The 16,246-nt window shown below is 51.5% G+C and overlaps 1 protein-coding gene across 1 annotated transcript; it reads left to right on the forward strand.

Annotated features, from left to right (window-relative positions):
- Positions 1–2,195: 2,195 nt before the first annotated feature.
- On the forward strand, positions 2,196–16,234 carry NXF1 (nuclear RNA export factor 1). Its single transcript, XM_066360257.1, has 21 exons — positions 2,196–2,355; positions 6,986–7,169; positions 7,384–7,537; positions 8,071–8,154; positions 8,260–8,364; positions 8,482–8,562; positions 8,679–8,748; positions 8,878–8,966; positions 9,092–9,199; positions 9,394–9,503; positions 11,308–11,344; positions 12,216–12,284; positions 12,361–12,416; positions 12,547–12,654; positions 12,766–12,824; positions 12,919–13,034; positions 13,149–13,191; positions 13,765–13,837; positions 14,753–14,935; positions 15,689–15,749; positions 15,873–16,234. The coding sequence occupies exons 1-21, from the start codon at positions 2,328–2,330 to the stop codon at positions 15,909–15,911; spliced, it is 1,857 nt and encodes a 618-aa protein (XP_066216354.1). The 5' UTR covers positions 2,196–2,327; the 3' UTR covers positions 15,912–16,234.
- The last annotated feature ends 12 nt before the right edge of the window (positions 16,235–16,246 follow it).

Consider the following 16,246-nt stretch of genomic DNA (forward strand, 5'->3'; position numbering starts at 1 on the left):
GAGGAGGGACATACAGGTCTGATGAGTTTTATAAGAAGTTTGTTTATGTATCAGTGGTGAGCTGCAGGGAGAGGATGTCTGATATAGGGCTTGCTGCAGACATCTGCTGGCATGGGGTTGGGCGCACCTGGACATCCTCAGATTAGCATATCTTGGTTTGTTGCCTTTGGTCACAGACTCCCTTTCCCAACCTTCAGGTCCCTCATGATGGCCTTGTCTCAAGGACATTTTCCAGAGCCTTCCCAGGGTTGGAGGGGGGTTGCTTAAGGGGAGGGGGAGGTTGGGTGAGGGAGATGCTTAATGAAGAAGTTGCACTAGTGGGAGGTGGGATATGGAAAATTTGAGTTGAAAGGGGCTCTGGATTTTTTTTTTTTTTTTTTTTTTTGAAACGGGGAGGCAGGCAGACAGACTCCCGCATGCGCCCGACCGGGATCCACCCAGCACACCCACCAGGGGCGATGCTCTGTTGCAACCAGGGCCATTCTACTGCCTGAGGCAGAGGCCATAGAGCCATCCTCAGCGCCCGGGCCAACTTTGCTCCAATGGAGCCTTGGCTGTGGGAGGAGAAGAGAGAGACTGAGAGGAAGGAGAGGGAGAGGGATGGAGAAGCAGATGGGTGCTTCTGTGTGCCCTGGCCGGGAATCGAACCCGGGACTCCTGCACACCAGGCCGATGCTGTACCACTGAGCCAACCGGCCAGGACTGGGCACTGGATTTAAAGGAGCCCTGAACCCAAACCTAACTGACTGGGGATTGAACCCGTAACCTTGGCATAGTGGGATGATACTCTAACCAACCAAGTATCCAGCCAAAGCTAGTTTTCTTTTTTCTTTTTTTTTTTTTACAGGAACAGAGAGAGAGAGAGGGATAGATAGGGACAGACAGGAACGGAGAGAGATGAATGAGAAGCACCAATTATCAGTTCTTTGTTGTGACACCTTATAGTTGTTCATTGATTGCTTTCTCATATGTGCCTTGACCGTGGGCCTTCAGCAGACCGAGTAACCCCTTGCTGGAGCCAGCGACCTTGGGTCTAAGCTGGTGAGCTTTTTGCTCAAGCCAGATAGATGAGCCAGTGCTGAAGCTGGCGATCTCGGGGTCTTGAACCTGGGTCTTGGGCATCCCAGTCCGACGCTCTATCCACTGTGCCACCACTTGGTCAGGCAGTCTTTGTTTTGGGGGGTTTTTTTTGCTTTTTTTATTTCTCTGAAGTTGGAAACGGGGAGGCAGTCAGACTCCCGCATGTGCCAGACCAGGATCCACCCGGCACGCCCACCAGGGGGTGATGCTCTGCCCATCTTGGGGCGTCGCTCTGCCACAATCAGAGCAATTCTAGCGCCTGAGGCAGAGGCCACAGAGCCATCCTCAGTGCCCGGGCAAATGCTGCTCCAGTGGAGTCTTGGCTGCGGGAGGGGAAGAGAGAGACAGAGAGGAAGGAGAGGGGGAGGGGTGGAGAAGCAGATGGGCGCTTCTCCTGTGTACTCTGGCTGGGAATCGAACCCGGGACTCCTGCATGCCAGGCCGACGCTCTACCACTGAGCCAACCGGCCAGGGCCTCTATATTTTTTTTATTAAAGATTTTATTGATTTTACAAAGGGGAGTGAACAAGAAGTATCAACTCATAGTTGCTTCACTTTAGTTATTCATTGATTGCTTGTCATATGTTCCTTGACCCTGCAAGCCCAGGGCTTTGAACTGGAGACTTCAGCATTACAGGTCCACACTCTATCCACTGAGCCACCACAGGGCAGGCTAGTTTTATATTTCTTGACAATCCACTTTATAGGTAAGAAAAGAGAAGAACAGATCCACAACTGGTAGAGGGCTGAGCTGAGACAAACACTGGCTGGATCCCTTGTAGGGGTCTGTGAGCGGTCACTGCCGCCTTGAACCTCAGGTCTCCTAATCCTCGGGAGCCCTGCGTGTGGCCCCTGTTAGCCGTTTCCTTCCCGAGTCCTGGGTTTCAGTAGCTTGCCCTGTGCTCCAGGGAGAACCCTGCAGGTGCTAGCGTACCAGCAGATGGGTGAAAAGGGCGCGCAGCAAACCAGCCCCAAACCTCCGCTTGCCAACTTTGTGCCTTGGGCGGGGCGTGCAGCAGTAGGGCCCCGCCCCCAGCGCGGTTGTTTGCGTAGTGCGCACGCGCAGTGGGTAGGGCACGCCTGCGGCCCCACCCACCACCTAAGGACGTCGACGGCGCACCGCACGCCTGGACGCATAAATGCAGTGGCGCCGGTCTCTGGGGCACTTCGACCCGGAGCAGCTGCGGGTTCGGACGTTTGGTGGCTTTGCGGCCCGCGCCTGAGCTCGTCCTGCATCTCGCTGTGCCATGGCGGACGAGGGGAAGTCATACAACGGTAAACGGTGGTCCCGGATCGGGGAGCCGAGCGATCTGGGGCCCGAGTGGGCGGCGCCGGCCTAGGCCGCAGCCCGGAGGCGGGAGGCCGCGAGGGGCCCTCGTCCACGGGGAACGGTGGAGGCGCGGGCCCGGGGCTAGGGAGCTCTGGGGGCCTGGCTGGACTCGAGGGTGGGTGTCAGAGGTGTTGGCTACGGAATTCTGGCGTTGTGAAGAGCTGCGGCTCGGACCTGGTGTCTCGGCCGTGGGGTGACGAGATTCCTTTGAACTTGGTGGGTGGTGTGTCCCTGTCATTTCAGTTTGGCGGCCAGACTCTTTTTAATGTGAGTCAGTGCCTTGCTCATGGGTTACCTGCACCCTATTATCTATCGCGTCCAGTCGGTTTTGCCCCACTTTCTGTGGCTTTGACTTTGGCTTAATGTTTTAGACCTACACACCGACTCCATGCTAGCCCAAACACTATACTGGGTCCAGGGTAGTAGTTTGGAGCACGTAACAGCCAAGTTTTCAATCCTATATTAGCTACACCAAGTCTGAGTGAGTAAAACTCTCAGGCCTCAATTTCCATACCTGTAATGCAGGTAGGAACAGTATCTATAATACTTCCTAAGTTTGTGTCCTTTTATGTGATGTGGGTATGTGTTAAAATGAGATCATTCATATCAAGTGCCTGGAGTATTATAGTGCCTGGCACTGGAGAAAGTTCTCAGTGAATGTTAGCTGTGCCCTCTATTCATTTATTCTTTTTTTTCCTAGGATCATTTCTTGAAGTTCATTGTTTGCAGAACATTGCATTAGACAGAACTTGTTTTGTGTGGTGGATTTAAGTTTTATTTATTTACTGAAGAGAGAGGAAGGGAGAGGGAGAGAGTGGGAAAAAACATTGATTTTGCTGTTCTACTTATTAATGTTGATTCTTGTATGTGCCTTGACTGTGGATAAAACCACAACCGTGGTGTATCTATCTGGACAGAGCTCTATAACCAACTGAGCTACCCAGCCAGGGCATGGACTTTATATATATAATTTTAAAAATTATTGACTTTTTTTTTTTTGTATTTTTCCGAAGCTGGAAATGGGGAGGCAGTCAGACTCCCGCATGCGCCCGACCGGGATCCACCTGGCATGTCCACCAGGGGGCGATGCTCTGCCCATCTTGGGGCGTCTCTCCGTTGCATCCAGAGCCATTCTAGCGCCTGAGGCAGAGGCCACAGAGCCATCCCCAGCGCCCGGGCCATCTTTGCTCCAACGGAGCCTCGGCTGTGGGAGGGGAAGAGAGAGACAGAGAGGAAGGAGAGGGGGAGGGGTGGAGAAGCAGATGGGCGCCCCTCCTGTGTGCCCTGGCCGGGAATCGAAGCCAGGACTCCTGCACGCCAGGCCGACGCTCTACCGCTGAGCCAACTGGCCAGGGCCTGGTTGATTCTTTTTTTTGCTCAAGCTGGCGACCTCGGGGTCTCAAACCTGGGTCCTCGGCTTCCCAGTTCGATGCTTTATCCACTGTGCCACTGCCTGATCAGGATCATTGGTTGATTTTTGTATGTGCTCTGACCAGAGATAAAACCCTCAACCTTGGCCTATTAGGACAGCACTCCAACTAACTTGGCTACCCAACTAGGGCAGCTTGAAATTGTTTTTTTAAAAGATTTTACTTACTGAATTTTAGAGAGAGAAGAGAGAGAAAAATGACACAGGGAGCAGGAAGCATCAACATGCAGTTGTTTCTCCCATGTGCCTTGACCCAGCAAGCTCAGGGTTTCGAACAGGCGACCTTAGCATTCTAGGTCGACACTTTATCCACTGTGCCACCACAGGCCAGGCAGGGTGTTTTTTTAAGAAGCCGTTCCCAAATACCAAGATTCAGAGGGTTATATTTCTGGAGAATATTTGAGGGCCCTTGGTTAAACACCCTAGCTGTCACTATGACCTGCATCTAGGATTTGTCTTCTGAATTAAAAGACATTTCTGGCCAAGGAAATGAAGAGCTCGTTCCCAAAACTTTAGAGTGGCAGTTTGAGAACAGGACTTTTAAAGAATTCCTTAAAGCCCTGGCTGGTTAGCTCAGGTGGCTAGAGCAGAGTTTTTCAATCACTGGACCGTGAGCAGATTAACCACCCTGGTATTGTATGAAGATTCTAGAGTCTATAGTTGTTGTGTCTATAATCTTCATACAACATCAGGGTGGTTAATTCTTGGGGACCAGCATCAGTCCATGAACCAGCCATTGAAAAACACTGTAGAGCATCATCCTTAAGCACCAAGATTGCATGTTCAGTCCTGGTTGGGGTCGTGCAGGAATCAACTAATGAGTGCATGAATGGGTAGGGCAACAGGTTGATGTCCCCCCCCCTCTCTGTTTTTCTCTCTCTCTCTCTCTCTCTGTTTCTCTCTCTCTCCCTCTCTCCCCAGCCCCCCTTCTCCCTTTGTTTTTCTCTAAAATCAATAAAAGTAAATTAGTGGCTTTGAAAGAAATGAAAATAAAAAGTTCTTAAAAGTAATATTTGTAACCAACATTTGTACTGTATACCTGTGGTCTGCAAACTCATTAGTCAACAGAGCCAAATATCAACAGTACAGCGATTGAAATTTCTTTTTTTATTTTATTTTATTTTTTTTTGAAATTTCTTTTGAGAGCCCGACTTTTTAAACTTAAGCTATATATGCCTGACCTGTGGTGGCGCAGTGGATAAAGCGTCAACCTGGAATGCTGAGGTCGCCGGTTCAAAACCCTGGGCTTGCCCAGTCAAGGCACATAAGGGAGTTGATGCTTCCTGCTCCTCCCCTCCCTCTCTCCCCCCTTCTCTAAAATGAATAAATAAAATCTTAAAGAAATAAAAAAAAATAAACTTAAGCTATATAGGTAGGTACATTGTTATTAACTTAATTAGGATACTCCTGAGCTGGCCTTTGCTAAAAACGTCCTCAATCTGAGAGCCACATGTGGCTCGTGAGCCACAGTTTGCCGACCACTGGATAGGCAAAAGAACTGTTACTGAAAGCTGTTGTAATTATTGTGATGGATTATTTTAAGGGGGTGGGAGATAGGTCATCATCCGAATATTGAGTGGGTTAAATAGATTTGGGAGGCTGAGTGGAAGCGGGTGGCTCAGGGTCTGAGTTTGTCCAGTTCTACTTTTGGGTCACTCACACTTCCACATTCTGTTTCTCCTCGCTGTTGTTCCAGTTTCTGCTTCATTTTTCAACAGCTGTGCAGTTTCCTAGTGATTTTTGCCTGATGCTGCAGTCCCACAGAGAAGGTTCTTTCCCGGGGCAGAGCAGAGGAGTTTGTATGGAGGGTGGCGCTGCAGTTAGTGTGTATCTCTTCCAGCAGGGTGTCGGGTGGACACCAGTGATGGATCTTCTTTTTTAAAATTTTTTTTAAGACTTTATTCATTGTAGACAGAAGAGAGAGAGAGGGAAGGGTTGGGGAAGAGCAGGAAGCATCAACTCCCATATGTGCCTTGACCAGGCAAGCCTGGGATTTTGAACCAGCGACTCTAGTGTTCCAGGTCGACGCTTTATCCACTGTGCCACCAGGCTAATGTATCCACTTTTTCTTTTTCTTTTTTTTTTTTTTTTAATAGAGACAGAGAGAGAGGGATAGATGGGGACAGACAGACAGGAACAGAGAGAGATGAGAAGCATCAATCATCAGTTTTTTGTTGCGACACCTTAGTTGTTCATTGATTGATTTCTCATGTGTGCCTTGACCGTGGGGCTACAGCAGACCGAGTGACCCCTTGCTCGAGCCAGCGACCTTGGGTCCAAGCTGGTGAACTTGGCTCAAACCAGATGAGCCTGCGCTCAAGCTGGCGACCTTAGGGTCTTGAACCTGGGTCCTCCGCATCCCAGTACGACGCTCTATCCACTGCGCCACCGCCTGGTCAGGCTCTTTTTCTTTTTCTTTTTTTTTTAAGATTACTGTGTTTAATGTTTACCAAGTTAAATTCTTACAACTAGCAAGGTGTTTCCTACACCACTGTGGTGCGCCCGATGATGGAATGGTCTCCGGAGGACGAGATCACGGATTCCTTAATAGCCACCTTAGCTACACATCTGCGCCCGTAGTCACATTGCCCAGGTCTCCAACATGCCTCTCTTGATCCTGTGGCCCACCATGTTTTGTTTTGTTTTGTTTTATTATTTATTCATTTTAGAGAGGAGAGAGAGGGAGGCAGAGAGATAGAGAGAGGGAGACAGAGAGAGACAAGGGGGAGGAGCTGGAAGCATCAACTCCCATATGTGCCTTGACCAGGCAAGCCCAGGGTTTCGAACCAGCAACCTCAGCATTTCCAGGTCGACCCTTTATCCACTGCGCCACCACAGGTCAGGCCCACCATGGATTTTGTGTGGAGGATTAAAGTGAGGGCCTGCACTGGTACAACCTTGAGTATTGTCTCCAAACTGATGCACATGGAATTCATACTCACCTTTGGTCAGTCCTGAGATGGAGACTGAGACCGTGACTGGCCCACTTCCCTTCTGCTCAAAGTGGGTGGTGCCCTGCACTGGGTCGTCGCCCTTACCATGCACACAGCCTTGGTTGCTGTGATCACGGGCCATCCAGCTCCGATAGCCCACAAGACGCCACAGACACACTGACCTGTATGTTCCAATTTGTGTTCTAACTCCAGAGCACGATGATCGTGTTAATTTCCCTCAAAGAAGAAAGAAAGGCCGGGGCCCTTTTCGGTGGAAGTGTGGTGAGGGGAACCGCAGGACTGGAAGAGGAGGTACTAGCATTCGGTCCTCCCGCCTTGAGGAAGACGACAGAGATGTGTCAATGAGTGATGCCCAGGACCTTCCCCGAATACGATAGTAAGTAATCAGTTCTGGTTTAAATTCAGTGACTCATTCATTTATATAGCCCTCTTACTCTCCGTGTCATTTCCCCTACTACCTACCAGAGTGAGAAGTTCCAGGGCCAGCTTAATGGTTGAACAGTCTTAGTGTCGCCCAGATAACAGTGCAGCAAAGTCTTAAAGGAGACATTCCTAGCATTATGGACATGTTATTCTCTGCTTTCCCACAGCATCCCCTATGCGTCTCGACCCAACCGTCGGACCGATAACTGGCATGATCGAGACCGCATTCATGTTTCTGTGCGGAGAGACAGAGCTCCTCCACCGAGAACCGGGGCTGGCACCAGCCAGGATGGGACCTCGAAGAACTGGTTCAAGATTACAGTGAGTATCTTGGAAGTAGATAGTGCAGGAGAAGTTGGGGGCTGCGCTCAGAGTGAAACCGCAAGATCAGTTTTCTCCATTGTTTGCTCCACAGTCAAGTATCCATCTTCTCTCCTAAAGATCAGTATCTTAGAACAGCCGAGGATAGGTTCAGGAAAGGAGAAGGCACAGGCAGGATTGGAGGCAAGGAGAAGCTGTCTAAAGGGAAACATGGCTTCTAGTTGGGAAGTGGAATAATGCCTCTGCATGTTTCCATTTGGCTCCAGCCAAATTGTAGGGGTTGGAGTCCCTGACCTCTGAACGGCAGGCAAGGTATAAATATCTTGGCAATTTTAACATCAAACAGTTTGATTCTTGATGAATAACCAGTATAAACAGAAGGGAGGTTAAGGAACCTATCTGACTTGAATAGACTTTTAACTGGTATTTTTAGAAAGTCTTTTAAAGCTCAGCAGACTATGTAAAGGAGCATTAGGTCGGATCTGCTGTTCAGCCTCAGTTACGTATTGTTCCCTTCTTTTTCTCTCATGCAGATTCCTTACGGCAGGAAATATGATAAGGGATGGCTCCTGAATATGATTCAGAGTAAATGCAGTGTCCCTTTCACTCCCATTGAGGTAAGAGGAGACCTGAGTGGCTGGCTAAGCGCTGAGGAAAGGGGGGGGGTCGGGTGGGCCAGGGGCTCTGGGCCCTAAGCCTCCTGTTCCTGTTTCCTCTTGCAGTTTCACTATGAAAACAACCGGGCCCAGTTTTTTGTTGAGGACGCCAGCACCGCTTCTGCTCTGAAGGGCGTCAACTACAAGATCCTGGATCAGGAGAACCGCAGGGTGTGTATGAAGGGGCTGGCTTCACTGGAAGTGGGGACTGGGGCCCAGAGGGCTGGGCCTTGGTCCTGGGGTTTAGGCTTCTTAGAATTCATCCTGCCCTTGGTGTCTTCCCTGTAGATATCTGTCATCATCAACTCCTCTCCTCCACCCCCTACTGTGCTGAACGAACTGAAGCCAGAGCAAATAGAGCAGCTAAAGGTGAGGCAGGCTCGTATAGTGTGTTTCCACCCCAGTCCTAGCAGTTCTTACAACTGTGCACTCCTCCCCGCAAATGCACAACCCCAGTGACCACTGAAGCCTTTTCTTCTCTGTAGCTGATCATGAGCAAACGATACGATGGCTCCCAACAAGCGCTTGACCTCAAGGGCCTCCGTCTAGACCCAGGTATTGTTGGCAGCAGCTCTCAGCTAGGTGGAGACAGAGGGCTATCTTCCAGGGAGGGAACGTTTGGGAATGGTAGGGTGCTAATGCTGGCCTAAGCAAACCCTCTCACACTTCCTTTCCTTCCTGAAGATTTGCTCGCCCAGAACATTGACGTTGTCCTGAATCGCAGAAGCTGTATGGCCGCGACCCTGCGAATCATTGAGGAGAACATCCCTGAGGTGAGGCCTCTGCCCCATTACTGGGTGGAAGCAAGCAGGGTGGGACATACAGGATGGGGTAAGAGGCAGATTTGTCTCTGGTCCCCTTCCTTGGTAATGCTTCTTCTAAACTTTTCTCCCCAAAGCTATTGTCCTTGAACTTGAGCAATAACAAGCTATATAAGCTGGATGACATGTCCAGCATTGTGCAGAAAGCACCCAAACTGAAGATCCTAAACCTCACTGAAAATGAGGTGAGACTTGAGAGCAGGCTGTGTGTTGATTGGGGTGGGGGGAGAGGGAAGAGGACGTGCCTGGTGGTGGCAGGAGGCTAAGGAAGGCATTGAGCGGGTGAGGGTGGGGTTTAGGAGTGTGGGCGCTGAGCTGGCTCTCTTTACTTAGGGTGTACTTAGGGTGTCCTTTCTGCCTTTTGCCCCATCCTTTGCAGCTGAAATCTGAGCGGGAACTGGACAAGGTGAAAGGGCTGAAGCTGGAAGAGCTGTGGCTCGAAGGCAACCCCCTGTGCGACACCTTCCGAGACCAGTCCACCTACATCAGGTCAGTTGTGGTTTTTGTCTCCCCTCCTGGGGACCTTCACCCCCTGGGGGGCTGAGCTAATGCACCCTGACCAGTGCCCATCTGCAGGAGATGTGCAGCCCTGAGCTGGGACCACCTGGCCTTTGGGAGGATCACATGCTCCTCCCTTTTGTCTGTCCACATCCCAGCTGGCCCCAGGTGTCCTTCCCTTTTTTTCCCCTTCATCTGAATACTGTTTGCTGATTCTATGGCCTTTCTCCTTCCTTCCTGAACACAGCCTTTTCTAGAATCTCTCTACCCTGATGTTCCAGGAAGGGCATCTCCCCTTTGCTGGCATGACTGGGGATGTCTTATATGAGCCTCATACGTGGAGTTGTCTTATGCCAAGAGCCTATAATTGCTGGGCTGAGAAAGCCCTCCCCCTGGGTCTGCCTGCTGATGGGCCATTTTCCTTTGTCCTCTGCTGGCCCCTCTTGCCCTTTTGCCAAGAGGGACCCTCTTCTCACAATCCATTTGCCCACAGCTGTTGCTGGGCTTTCTGCTCATGCTAAGGCTGAGGCCTCCTGGTGGCCGGTGCCATGGATCTGTCTCTCGCCCAGTGGTGTGAGCTGGGCCCTCCCTGGAGAAGAAACCTGGGTTCCCCAAGACATGTGACCAGAGCTGGGGCCCCGCCAGTAGGCGAGGGAGTCCCAAGGCAGGTGCTGGGCGTGGAGGCCATGGGGGCATAAGCTACCAAGGAGACAGAACTGAACATCTGGGGGGGGCACTGCCCCTCCCTCACTCGCACACCTCACATCACCCTGCTTGGCCCCGGAGGATGGCTGGTTAGCCAGAGACGGGTAAGATTCCTCAGGGAAGGAACAACCTAAGACAGGCACAGTCGCAGAGGGGCCATCAGGAGAGAATTTGGGGGCCAACAGAGGTGGGGCACAGACCCTCACCCCCCCAACATTGCAGGGGCCTGCACCCTCACCCCTTCTGAGGGCGGTCTCCTGCCCCCATGGCTGCTCTGCTTCCCACGCCCAGCTCAGATCGGGACCCAGGTAGCAGACAGACACCCGGCCAATGACAGCTGCCCTCCCGCTGTTGCAAGGGCTTGTTTCCCGTTTCTGCCTTGGACCACAGGGACAGGGCAGCCGAAGGAAAGGGCTGTGTCAGTGCTGCCTCCTTCCCTCTGTTCTCCCTCTTCTTTTTCTAATGCTCCCTTGCCTTGTAGTTTTTGCTTTCTCTTTCCTTTTTCTCTCTATCCCCCGATGTCTCCTCCCATCTCTCCCTCGCTCCTGCCCTATCCTACCTCTCTCTCCGTCTCCTTTTCTTTCCCTCACTTCTTCCTTGGCTTTCCCCCTTCCCGACCCCCGCCTTGCTCACCTCCCTGCCCCACACCCTGTGCCCCCTGTGGTGTGTGCTGGTCTTGGCCACGGCCAGACTTGGCAGAACTGATGGATCCCTGTTGAGGCCGCGGAGCCCCTGGGCTCCCACCCCATTCCCTCCTCCCGGGGCTGCACAGGTGAGTAGGTAGAAGGTAAGGGGCGGCGGGGAGGGAAAGGAGGTCCTGGGCTTAACGCCTGGGCTGCAAGTGGGTGCTGCTCCTGTGGCACTGGGGTCAGGCCGGGAAAAGAGGCTGCCTTCAAGGTAGTCATTTCTGGGTGTCCCAGGTGAGGTGGGGCATGGGGCCATTTTTCTTGGAGCTCAGAGGCTGGGAGGAGTGAGAGAATGAGTGACGTAGGATGGGCTGTCCCTCGGGTGTTGGTGTATTTGCTCCTAGAGCAGCCCAGGAGGCACGGTGGCTCTGAAGCGTCACTCACTCCTGTCCCGTTCTTGACAGCGCCATTCGTGAACGATTTCCCAAATTACTACGCCTGGTAAGTCCATGACTTCTTTTAATGCTCTTCTAACAAGCATCTCTCAACTAGTTCTTGCCTACTATGTGTTTGTCTGACCATTAACTTGAGGACATGGAGCCCTTTGAAAATCCAACAAAGGCTATAATCCTTCCCAGAAAAATGCCTGTAGACCAGTGGTTCTCAACCTGTGGGTCAGGACCCCGGTGGGGGTCAAACGACCAAAACACAGGGGTCGCCTAAAGCCATCGGAAATACGTATTTTATTTAAAAATGTATTGTAGGCCCTGGCCGGTTGGCTCAGCGGTAGAGCGTCGGCCTGGCATGCAGGAGTCCCGGGTTCGATTCCCGGCCAGGGCACACAGGAGAGGCGCTCATTTGCTTCTCCACCCCTCCCCCTCTCCTTCCTCTCTGTCTCTCTCTTCCCCTCCCGCAGCAAGGCTCCATTGGAGCAAAGATGGCCCGGGCGCTGGGGATGGCTCTGTGGCCTCTGCCTCACGCGCTAGAATGGCTCTGGACGCAACAGAGCAACGCCCCAGAGGCGCAAAGCATCGCCCCCTGGTGGGCATGCCAGGTGGATCCCGGTCAGATGCATGCGGGAGTCTGTCTGACTGCCTCCCCATTTCCAGCTTCGGAAAAATGAAAAGAAAAAAAAAAAGTATAATAAATATGTATTTTCCGATGGCTTTAGGCAACCCCTGTGTTTTGGTCTTTCGACCCCCAGCGGGGTCGCGACCCACAGGTTGAGAACTGCTGCTGTAGACAAAATGGCATCTGTCTGGATTCCATGTCTCTTTTACACTTTCCGTCTGACTCCTTACTCTTAGTTTTTCTGTTTTCTGTTCACCCAGCTTTTTTCCTCTGGTTTCACTCCCATCCTCATTTCTGGCAGGACGGCCATGAGTTACCTCCGCCAATTGCCTTTGATGTCGAAGCCCCCACGACGTTACCGCCCTGCAAGGTGAGAAAGGGGACAGTTAGAACTTGTGTTGGGGGGGAGGTATTGCTTACATGGTCTAATATCTGTTTGATTCCAGGGAAGTTATTTTGGAACAGAGGCCCTGAAGAATCTGGTCCTGCACTTCTTGCAACAGTAAGTATCCTGGGCCCCTGAGGCAGGGGAGAGGTGGGCTAGTCCCAGCACAACTCACTCTTGAGAGCTATTGGGTCCTTTTGTGGATCCAAACCGTGGAGCACAGACTTTTCCTCTGTTCTCCCCCCAGGTACTATACTATTTATGACTCCGGGAACCGGCAGCGGCTCCTGGATGCCTACCATGATGGAGCCTGCTGCTCCCTGAGCATCCCCTTCATCCCCCAGAACCCTGCCCGGTGAGTGCCACCTCCCGACACCCGCCCAGGACCCGCTTCTCGGCCAGGACAGGCCTGCTCCTGTTAGCGGCCAGCTGCTCTAACTGCCACTGCCTTCCCTCTTGTTCCCAGAAGCAACTTGGGCGAGTACTTCAAGGACAGCAGGAATGTGAAGAAACTGAAAGACCCGAGTAAGTGTGGGATGTGAGCAAGCAGGCCTGGGAAAGGGGGTGGGGCTCCGGAGTGCGTGGCAGCTCCTGACTTTGGCCTCTGCCCCGCCCACAGCCCTGCGGTTCCGGCTGCTGAAGCACACACGGCTCAACGTGGTGGCCTTCCTCAATGAGCTGCCCAAAACTCAGCATGACATCAATTCCTTCGTGGTAGACATAAGTGCCCAAACAGTAAGCGCTTCCTTCTGCCCTGGCAGCCTGGCCTCGGGAAGGGCTGCTTCAGAGGCAAAGGGCCCGAGGTTGTGGCTGGGAGCCTGTGTGGTCACCATGCTGCTTCTCTTTCAGGACCGGCTGCTGTGTTTTTCTGTCAATGGAGTCTTCAAGGAAGGTGAGCATCTTTGGAGTCCTGTTCTCAGAGCCGTCCTCTCCCCGTTAGAGCCCTTCCTCAGCGCTCGCAGCCTCCAGGCTGCTTTCCCTGCTCTTCTCCTTGGCCTCTGCTCTGCCCCCAAGCCGTCATCATTTGGCCCACCCTCTTTACCTCGCTTTCCTGTAGCTTTCCTGTCGGGATGTGGGAAAAGCCTGAGGGTTAGGAGGATACAATCTTTGGAGTCAGGCAGGTCTGCGTTTCTATCCCAACCTTGGTCCTGTGTGTCTGGGCAATTTCCATTACTTTTGAGTCTCAGCTTCTTTTATAAAATGGAGTGAGGAATAGCCATTTCATACTGGTGCTGTGGCTTGGCACCTAGAGACTGTCAGAGGAATAATAGTGGTTATTACTTCCCTTCTGACCTTGACACTCCTCCCCACCTCTGTACCCCTGCACACATATAGCCATCCCTGTCTGGCCCACTGAGGGTTCTTTGTATCAAGTATGATCATGCTTTAAGAGCTGGTTATAAACAAAGTGTGAGGGACTCTGGGATCATCGCCATCCTTATCATTGCCATCATTATCATTGCAGTGGATGGAAAGTCCCGGGATTCTTTGCGAGCCTTCACACGGACATTCGTGGCTGTTCCAGCCAACAATTCCGGGTAAGTGTTTGGCTTACCACATAGGTGTCTAGTCCCAGCCCCTGGAGAGCACTGGGAGTTGGAGGGGTTGGGGGTGGGGTTAGTCCTCAGGCTCTTTTTGAAATTTCAGGAAGTTGAGGGGGAATCAGGAGGAGGCTAAGTGGTAAAGAGCTTGGCTCTGGAGTTGAACTGCCTGAGTTTTTCAGCTTGGCTCTACCACTTCCAAAGGCCAGTTTCCTCATCTGAAAACTGGTGTAACTATACACTTCCTGAATCTGTTGCAAAAGTATAATGGGAGGTAAAAACTTGCGGGGGTGGGGGGAACTATGGTTTGAGGCAGATGACTCCATCATCTGTGGAGTCCATGGGAAAGACCATATCAATAAAATGATAACAGGAATAGCTTTTTTTTTTTAAAAGTAGTGGCCCTGGCCAGTTGGCTCAGTGGTAGAGTGTCGGCCTGGCGTGCAGAAGTCCCGGGTTTGATTCCCAGCCAGGGCACACAGGAGAAGCGCCCATCTGCTTCTCTACCCCTCCCCCTCTCCTTCCTCTCTGTCTCTCTGTTCCCCTCCCGCAGCGAGGCTCCATTGGAGCAGGGATGGCCCGGGAGCTGGGGATGGCTTCTTGGCCTCTGCCCCAGGCGCTAGAGTGGCTCTAGTCTCGGCAGGGCGATGCCCGGGAGGGGCAGAGCATCGCCCCCTGGTGGGCGTGCCGGGTGGATCCCGGTCAGGCGCATGCGGGAGTCTGTCTGACTGTCTCTCCCCGTTTCCAGCTTCAGAAAAATACAAAAAAAAAAAAAAGGTAGTAACTAAGAGTGGGAGAGGGACCTTGCAGGTATTTTAGAATCTGAGTGCGAAATGTCGGTGAGAATAGGAATGATGTTGGGAGGATCAGATTAGCTGTATTCAACTGTTTAAGGTGCTTTTTGTCCCCAAGGCTGTGCATCGTAAACGATGAGCTGTTTGTGAGGAATGCCAGCCCTGATGAGATCCAAAGAGCTTTCGCCATGCCCGCGCCCACACCCTCCTCCAGCCCGGTACCCACCCTCTCCCCGGAGCAGCAGGAAATGCTCCAGGCATTCTCCACGCAATCCGGCATGAACCTCGAGTGGTCCCAGAAGTGAGTGTTGGGCATGTGTACGAATAGGGGTAAACCGAGGGAGAGTTGGTAGTGAATGATGAGTGTTCCTGAAAATTTTAAAGCCAAAACATTTTTATTGATTTAAAAAAATGGTCCTCCTGACCTGTGATGGCACAGTGGATAAAGCAGAGGTCAACCTGGAATGCAGAGGTCGCTGGCTCTAAACTCTGGGCTTTCCTGGTCAAGGCACATACGAGAAGCAACTACTATGAGTAGGTGCTTCCCACTGCTTTCTCTTTCTCTTTCTCTTTCTCTTTCTCTTTCTCTCTCTCTCTCTCTGTCCCCCCCCTTTCTTCCATCCTCCTTCTCCCCCTCCCTCCCTTCTCTCCTTCCTCTAAAATCAAAAAATAAAATCTTTATTAAAATGTCAAAAAAGCCCATAAAATTATTTTTCCTATATATAAATTAGCATAACAAAGTTTAAAGCCAAAATGAAGTCCCTTTACATATACTGTTCTGCACTTTCTTTACTTATCCCATGAACACATTCCTCTATCAGTATAAATAAGTCACCTTTGTCTTTTTTTTTTTTTCAGTCTTCTTGGTAGCTGTTCAATATTACTTTGTGTTCAGTAGATCATTGATGAACATTTTGATTTTTATGTATATTGTGCAAGGATGTTCATGAGTTGGGAAACTTGGGCCAGTGTAAGGATTTTGAAGTGGCAATTTAGTGATCAGGGTGACTGCATTTTGGTTCCAATGGAGCTGCTCCTTCTTCCCCCACTCCAGGTGCCTTCAGGACAACAACTGGGACTACACCAGATCTGCCCAGGCCTTCACTCATCTCAAGGTAAAGTTTGGGACTACAATGGCGAACAGATCTGTGGGCCTTCAAGAGGGTCGAGTAACGGGAGTGTTGGGGGCAGGAGGAGGCTGGCAGCAGGCGCCTGACTACCCTTTTCCTTTTTCTCAGGCCAAGGGTGAAATCCCAGAAGTGGCGTTCATGAAGTGAGCCGTGGCCATGCCCCTGACGACGCCCCGTGTAAATAGTCCTTGGATATACTGTCTGGTTGTTGTCTCGTCCTCTCCTCTCCTCTCCGGCCTGGCCTGAGGCCACCCTGTGACTGTGATGGAGGTGGGAGGGCAGCTGGGTCCCTCTGTCTCCTGCCTTCTGAAAGACTCTGGAAGACTTTCAGAAGATTGAGCCTCACTAGTGCCGGGAAGCCAAAGGTTACTTTGTAGAACTGACACTAAACTACCCGAAGGACTGAGGTGCTTTGTGTACTTAACCCCAGAATTCCACCTTTACTTTTTAAGATAAAGAGTGATACAGTATTTTGTGTGTAT

This window comes from Saccopteryx leptura, chromosome 1, assembly GCF_036850995.1.
Source record: "Saccopteryx leptura isolate mSacLep1 chromosome 1, mSacLep1_pri_phased_curated, whole genome shotgun sequence".
NCBI classification, from domain to species: domain Eukaryota; kingdom Metazoa; phylum Chordata; class Mammalia; order Chiroptera; family Emballonuridae; genus Saccopteryx; species Saccopteryx leptura.